Source organism: Capsicum annuum, chromosome 3, assembly GCF_002878395.1.
Source record: "Capsicum annuum cultivar UCD-10X-F1 chromosome 3, UCD10Xv1.1, whole genome shotgun sequence".
In the NCBI taxonomy this organism is placed as follows: domain Eukaryota; kingdom Viridiplantae; phylum Streptophyta; class Magnoliopsida; order Solanales; family Solanaceae; genus Capsicum; species Capsicum annuum.
Window position 1 is genome coordinate 143,380,344 of NC_061113.1, and position 8,285 is coordinate 143,388,628.

An 8,285-nucleotide genomic window follows, 5' to 3' on the forward strand; every position below is an offset into this window, starting at 1 on the left:
GTCCGAACATGACCTAATCCTCGTCCGAAAAATCCAAAACTTTCTCGAGATATGCTTCGTACATCCCTAAACATGAATTAACTCAAAAACCTATGTCTCGGGGTCGGGAAGTCCCATTTAAAAATCCTTGAAGTTAAGAGGCCAAAAATATGACTAATTCCCTAATACTTAGTTAAATTTTCAAGATTTAAGCTTCTTATACATGCAAATAAGTGTTGAATTGAGCTAAGAAAAGTATGGGGTATTACAACATGACAAGTGAACCCTCAAATTGTTTTGTCCTGAGACCTTTTGTCTATAAACACCTCACCATTGAATGATTCACTTACAAGTTCTCGCCTTCAACTAAGGGTAAGAAATTTTGAATTTCTATAGTGATTGAAAATTTTGAAGTGAAAGTTTCCAAGGGATAATACTAAGATGTTGTTCATAATCACCTTTGAAGAAGTTTATAAGTATTTTAATTCCATTAAATAGAGGTATGATATAAATTTTACTTTAAAATTATGTGAAGGATAGGGTATTACAAATATAGTATAGTAAGGAGATGGTGTAACGACAAAACTATTCATATTTATTTTACCCAAGTAATACCCTATGCATCATTACAAAGAAAGGTAACAAATAGAGAAGAAAGGTAACAAATAGAGACCATGAATGCACAACTAAATATTAGTTGATCATTAGGTCTAACTTATGATTAGCTTATCATTTATTCCAACTTATGAGTAGTTGATCATTTACACAAACATATGTCCTTTCTTGCAAATGCTAACTCTTTTTTCTTTTTCTGTTAACCAATATCTCTCATAATTACTACTTTTTATTAGTTTAAGAAATTTGTAGTAACAATAGTTAAGCTAATATTATTGTTTCACTAGCCACAGTATGCTAGGGCTTTTGGCTTACCAAACTAGATAAAGAAAGAGTAAAAAAGAATGTAATTGGTATGCTTACAGAAACTATTTATCAATCATGACATCTAAGGTGTTTCCTCGAGATAGTGTCTTTTCACAACTTTTATGTTGACAAATTCATCTGCTTTTTGTTATCCAGCGTAAGATTATTTTCCTATCAATTAAGTGTTGAAGAACATTCTTTGTGTTTATTGTCATTTTGCCTATGTTGAGTTCTAACTTTTTATTTTCTTAAAAATCTCCAATAAATTCAATTGCAACATCAATTTTCTTCAAAGATTAAGGTGAACTATTCTGTTTATGTTGATTTTTCATGTTCTTTGTTCGATCTATCATTCATTTCATGTAGAAATTTTTATTCTAAGTTCATTTGTCTTTGATCACTACATAGAATTTGATTTCAATCAAATGTTTGTTGTCCGACTCAATTTAGTTTGAAGTTTGATAATCTTGTGGCTTGGAGACTCATACATGATTTAATTTATTGATTTTAGTTTGAGTAAGTGTTCTACCCTTGAAGCTTATTGTATGTTTGTCCATTGGATGGTATGTCTGATTGAATTGTGACCTATATTTCTAAGAGATTTAATATTTTCTTTTTGAGGTTTTACATTTTTCAGACCAAGAATAAGTTCTTCTAACTCGAAAAAAATATGCAACATTTTAATTCCGTGATTCTTGGTCCAACACCTTCTCCTATGAAGGAAACTTTGTCAATCAAAGTTAATAATGTTCATTTGAGCGGTTTTTTTTTTACCTGTGTTCACCCCTTATATTTGCCTTCCTAATTTTAGTATAATGATGCAACGTCGTAATGTGCTTACAACATGTTGTAATTTTCACTCTAGTTAGAGCATCTTAAAAAAAAATTGAGTCTTAACATTTGATAATCAATATCTATAGGTATCAATATTTGTTGTGAAGTCTACTGCCAGCATGATAAAAGAAATCATCCATTGTTATGTTAATATAGAAGTGGTATTTAATTGATGTAAAATAATGTTATCATTTGATAACTATGCAACATATATCCATAAATAGAAGTTCTTCTCTAAAGTGCTTGTAAATACTATATGAAGCAGTTAGTATGCAAAGTTCTTTACATTTAGCTTGATATATTGTTTTTTCTCTTTCTATGATTTTGCATCAAATTATAGCTTATCATAATTAATAAAATCATATGGTACAACAATTAAACTATAAACAATTATTTTAAGTTAGGAATATTGGGCAATAACGTGGGTCATCTCTCATAAGCTAATTTCAACATGTTTGTTTGATGTCCTTTAATGAAAATCTAAGGGTATTGCTGTCTCTTTACATTATTTATAACTTATGTGTCTCATAAAATGTGTTTAGAATGAATATTTCACCTAATTATTATGCATATGGATTCATCTCTGTCATTGCTCTCTCAATTTCCTTATTTCTAACATTCTTCTTCTTAATTTATTTTCTTTGGTTATTTATACTATTGAATTGAAGTGTAGTTTAATAATTACTAGAGGATCGTCACTTATAAAGCAGTTTCACTACGGAAAATATTCCATCTTTTGAAAGAGGCGATGATGTTGTTTTTAATTTTGGGCTAACTATTAGGGCATGAGGAAACTCAACTCACATCTTTGCAGGGCAAACCCAAAATATGTAACTAGTTCATTTTGCAGCCATGGTGTTGTCGTCTTATCTTTTCCCCATTTTACTCGAAGCTGAGCCTAAACTTCGAATGGTCACTGTAGATTATCCAGAATCCATACCTTCTCTAGAATCTAGAACTAATAGTTGGTTTGATGGAAACCCAATTCATTTCCAGCTTAAAAGAATGAGGCAATTGAATAAAATAGAAATTTTTAAGGATGGTTGACCATCTACAGTATGTCAATGGTTTATTCTTTGATCCAAGAAACAACAATTTTAGCTTTTATATGTAGACGAAGTACACAAATTAGATGATTTTATATGATTTCCAAGGTTATTTTGTATTGTTAAAATACTTGCTAAGGCTCCATTGATAGAGCTAAGAAGAGGAGAAGGATCAAAATTATAAGTGCTTCTTAAACTTGTGTTACTCCCTAAGATTTGTGAGATGTTGTGCCTAATATGAGCTGTGAAAGGGATACAAAATATCTAATAACCACCTTCTACTAGAACATTCTATTTAACAGATCATTGTAACTAACTAATTATTATCTAACAACCTTCAACAACTTATACAACTGACTTATCAGTCGGCTAACTAACTAACTGAATAACTACTCCTATCAGTATTACATATCAATGGAACAGTTAGTCGTGTATGTGCCAGTGTATGTGGTAGTCAAAACACTCCCCCTCAAGCTGCAGGATGTAGAATGTTTATCACACCAAGCTTGTTAAGTAAATAAGTTTGTTGAGCAAGGCTCAGGCCCTTGGTGAGAAGGTTTGTAAGTTGATCACTAAACTAAACATATAGAGCCTTAATCAAGCCATTTTTTATCTTATCCCTGATGAAATGATAGTCAATCTAAATATGTTTGGTTCTCTCATGAAATATAGGGTTGTTGGCCAATTGGATGGCTAAATTACTGTCACTATAAACTGAAATAGGAAGGGTGACAGGAATATTGAGTTCCGAAACAATCCAACCAGCCAAGTGAGTTCTGCAACTGTTGAAGCCATGATTTTATACTCAGCTTCAGCAAAAATCCTGGACACAGTATGTTGCTTCTTGGATTTCCATAATATAAGTGAATCACCAAAGTGAATGGCATAACCAGTAACTAATCTTCTGGTGTTTGGACAAGCAGCCCAATCTGAGTCACACCAGCAAGCCATAGTAGTAGTAGGCTCAGCCTTTAACAAGATTCCTTGACCAACAGAACCTTTAAGGTATCTGACCACCCTAATGGATGCTTCCCAATGAGAACTCTTGGGATATTGCATAAATTGGTTGAGAGTCTGGACAACAAAGTTAATGTCTGTCCTTATAATAGTGGCATACATAAGCTTGCCAATAAGTCTTTGATAAGATGAAATATCAGACAGCAATTCATCGCCTTGTGCACCTGTAGCTTGATCATACTCAATGGAGGTGATGTTGGAATTAGACTCTAAAGGAGTAATAGAAGGCTTAGAACCACTAAGACCTGTGTCAGCAATCACCTTAAGAATGTACTTCCTTTAGTTCAATATGATCCCTGATGTTAATCTTAAAACTTCAATCCGCAAAAAATACGTAAGATCTCCCAAGTATTTCATCTTAAACTATTGATGCAACTTAATTTTGGTGGCATTGATCAATGATGCACTGCTCCCAGTAATTAGCAAATCATCAACATAAACAAGTACTTTAATAGTATCATTACCTTAATGTAGAGTGGATAGGGAATAATCATGTGCACTCTGGGTAAAACCAGTATCAATTAGGGCATAAGTGAGCTTAAGATTCCACTGCCTGGAGGCCTGCTTAAAACCATACAAAGATTTGGTCAACTTACACACCTTGTGCTTTCCCTGTCTTCTAAATCCCCCTAGCATTTCCATGTTGACTTCCTCCTCAAGATACCCTTGGAGGAATTCATTATGCACATCTATTTGATGAAGATTCCAACCTTTATATACATCTACTGCAATCACACATCTAACAGTAACCATCTTAGCCACTGGTGAGAAGTTTTCATGATAATCTAACCCCTCCTGTTGGCTATAGCCTTTGGCCCCTAATATTTCTTTGAACCTCTCCACTTAACCATTTGGAAGGTATTTGATTTTTTATATCTATTTGGAACCAACAGTATTCTTCCCTTTAGGTAGATCAACAATGATCTATGTGTTGTTAGCTTTCAAGGCCTGAATCTCTAACTTCATAGCTTCCACCCACTTCTCATCTTTTATAGCTTGTTTATAGTGTTGAGGCTTAGTCAAAGTGGAGAATTTTTTTAAATAGCACTGATAAGTAGGACTCAAATTTTTGTAAGACAAGCTATTGGCGAATGGATGTTTGCATTTCTGGTTTCTGGAAGTATCAACATAATCATGCATCCACACTGGTGGTCTGCTTGTTCTTATTAGTCTACTGGAAGACAGTTGATGTAGGAACATTCATCTTGATATGTTTCTTCATGGTTGGCGCCATGGGAAGCTGTACCAGGTACTGTAGCATCAAAAATTCCATCCTCTTCAATTGGAGCTTCTTCAGTAACACTTTCAGTAGTTGTTTCATGAAATATTTATTCATCTGTGGGGATTAAGAATTCAGTGATATCTTCTTCAGATGAGGAAGCTTGTGTATTTTGTGTTGGTGAGGGAGCAAAAGGAAATGTATATTCGTGAAATACAATATCTTTACTGACTAATAGTTTCTTTGAGGTGATATCCAACAGTAAATATCCCTTTTGAGACTAAATATCCCACCAAGACTGTAGGTTTAGCCCTTTCTGTGAACTTATCACCTCTTGGGAGGATAGTGACATAGCATAAGCATCTAAATACCCTGAGATGTGACAACTTGGGATCCTTGGAAAACATCAACTGAAACGGGCCCTTACCACTTAGAATAGAAGATGGTAACCTGTTCATTAGATATACTGCAGCCTTTACACATAGTCCCCAATACTTAATGGGCAAGTAAGACTGAAACTTGAGTGCTCTAGCTATGTTTAATATATGTCTGTGCTTCCTCTCCACACCTCTATTCTGTTAAGGAGTGTGAGGACAGCTGGTCTGATCTAGTATGACTAGGTACTGGAATAATGTCTTATATTGAGAGTTGATAAATTCAGTGCCATTATCAGATCTAATGGTTTTCACCATTATGCCAAACTGAATTTTAATCAACGAAATGAATTTCTTAATGGCCACTATGGGCTCAGACTTTAACTGCAATAGATGCACCCAAGTGTATCTACTATGGTCATCTACCATAGTCAAGAAATAGTATTTGTTGTCAAAATTAAAAGTTCTATATGGACCCCACAAATCCATTTGTACAAGTTCAAAATATGTAGAGCATCTAGTAGTACTTATAGGGAATGACAATATTATCTGTTTAGCTAGTGGACACACAGAACATTTATTCAATATATTTACATCACTAGGATTCTTCAGAATGTCTTAACACTTGAGAACCTGAGCATCAGGGTGTCCAAGTCTCTGCTGCCATAAGCTGCAACTGGATGTTGAGACTTCTGCAATGAATTTGCTAGTTTTTTATCTTGACTGATTAGTATCTCTTTTCCAACCACCTTTAAGAACATACAGTCCACCCTCTTATCTACCAATCCCCTTCACCTTGCCATTGAAGAGATCCTGAAAGATATAAAAATCAAGATAAAAGGATACAAAACATAAAAGTTTCTTGGTTATCTTAGCAACGGACAACAAATTGAGTTTGAAGTCAGGAACAAGTAGAACATCTTTGATCACATCATCTGCAAAAATATAGGCTTCTCCAGTGTGTGAGATTATCACTTCATCACCTATTGGAAGGTGCAACTTGTCCTATTGTTTAGAATCTAATCTGGTACCTCTTTTGAAGAGGCGTCTATGTCCAGACACATGATGTGTAGAGCCTGAGTCTACAATCCAACTGTCAGGACATGCTTTGGACAAGAAACAAGTAGTAATACCTGTCATATTTACTTGTTTCATATATTTTGTGTTTTAGCTCAACATGGTCATAATCTGAGTGTACTCCTCCTCGGTGAATGTGTGAAGCTTGGCCAGTGAAGCATAAGTCACTTTATGACTAAAACTAGCAGCATCAACCTGACCAGCTATCATAGTTGAAGCTTGAGAAGACTTATTGACAGTGTTGACAAAGTTGTTACCACCATTGTGTGTGGAGAAGCTGTTACTACCAATGTTTTGTGATCTGAAGTTAGAATTGTAGCCTTGTTTCTTCTTGTTCTTCCAGTCATTTGGATACCCTACCAACTTGTAACAAGTTTTCTTAGTATGACCTAAGAGATGGCAGTAATCATATTTTCTTCCTTTATAGTTAGTGTTGCTTTGTCCAAAATCATAGTTTCGATTCACTTGCATAGCAAGTGGCTCTGATTTGTCATGCACAGTCAGCATACAAGCTGAATGTTGGATTTTATCCTCTATAAGCATAGCATAAGCTTGGTTAACATTAGGAGTTACTCCTTTGAGAAATATCTATATTTTAGCTTGATCATAGGACTCATTTAAGCCACTTAAAAACTGTAAAAGTCTAAGTTGACACATATGATCTGAGTACTCTCTTGACCTAGGGAAATCACAACTAGGATTTGGTACTAGTACATCATGCTCACTCCATAAACTCTTCAATTTGGTAAAATAGGTTGAGACTAAATCTGTACCTTGAGAGTGCATATTAACTTCACGATGCAATTGGTATATACGCATACGATTCACCTTGTCATACCTCTCCTTCAAATCTTCCCAAACTGTACAAGCACTCGTGCATAAATAATTCTAGATAACAGACTCTCACTCGCAGTGTTCACGATCCAGGAAAGTACAATTGCGTTACATGCTTCCCACTGCTCATGAAGCTCTTCTCGATACGACTCCTTGTTGCAGGTTCCAGTGATAAATCCAAACTTCCTCTTCCCTAAGAGAGCAATATGCATCGATCGACTCCATAGACTATAATTTTTTGAACCAGTTAACTTGATTAGAACAAGTACAGCACTGGAACTATCAGATGCATCAATGAAAAGTAGATCACTTTGATCAATTTTAAGCGCCATGATTGATATAATGTAACTGCAACATAGATCTAAATTGGGAAAAAGCAACTGAAGACAGAGATCCAAAATGCGTAGAAAACTTAGTGAAATGTGATCGAAAAACACACTTAGTGTTGAGCTCGTGGCTCTAATACCATGTTAAAATACTTGCTAAGACTCCATTGATGGAGCTAAGAAGAGAAGAAGGATTAAAATTATAACTGCTTCTTAAACTTGTGTTACCTCCTGAGATTTGTGAGATGTTGTGCCTTATATGAGCTATGAAAGGGATACAAAATATTTAATAACCACCTCCTTCTAGAACATTCTATTTGATAGCTCATGCTAACTAACTAATCATTATCTAACAACCTCTAACAACCTTCAACCACTTATACACTGACTCATCAGTCGCTAACTAACTAACTGAATAACTACTCCTATCAGTATTACATATCAATGGAACAGGTAGTCGTGTATGTGCCAGTGTATGTGGTAATCAAAATAGGTATGGTAATTTCCTTGATACATTGGCCCTATTTAGAATAAAGTTGCAATTCACATATTTGAAGAGAGTTACAGAGTTACAATTCTAAGAGTATTGGAAGCTTTCCCTCTCTGAATGGTCTATGATTTCTCTCTTGTAAAAGAAATTCAAAAAACAGTAACAACA

The 8,285-nt window shown here is 34.6% G+C and overlaps 1 protein-coding gene across 1 annotated transcript; it reads right to left on the minus strand.

The window, feature by feature from the left end:
• Window positions 1–3,473: 3,473 nt before the first annotated feature.
• LOC107865381 (uncharacterized mitochondrial protein AtMg00810-like) lies at window positions 3,474–4,550 on the minus strand. Its single transcript, XM_047408478.1, has 2 exons — window positions 4,310–4,550; window positions 3,474–4,042 (listed from the first exon to the last, which is right to left on the minus strand). Exons 1-2 carry the CDS (start codon window positions 4,548–4,550, stop codon window positions 3,474–3,476), a joined length of 810 nt encoding a protein of 269 aa, XP_047264434.1.
• Between the last annotated feature and the right edge of the window lie 3,735 nt (window positions 4,551–8,285).

Coding starts and splice junctions, on each gene's coding strand:
- LOC107865381 (XM_047408478.1), bottom strand. CDS start 4,550: ATGGTTACTGTTAGATGTGTGATTGCAGTAGATGTATATAAAGGTTGG. Junction 4,043..4,309: donor TTATGCCCTAATTGATACTG/GTTTTACCCAGA, acceptor TTGCTGACACAG/GTCTTAGTGGTTCTAAGCCT.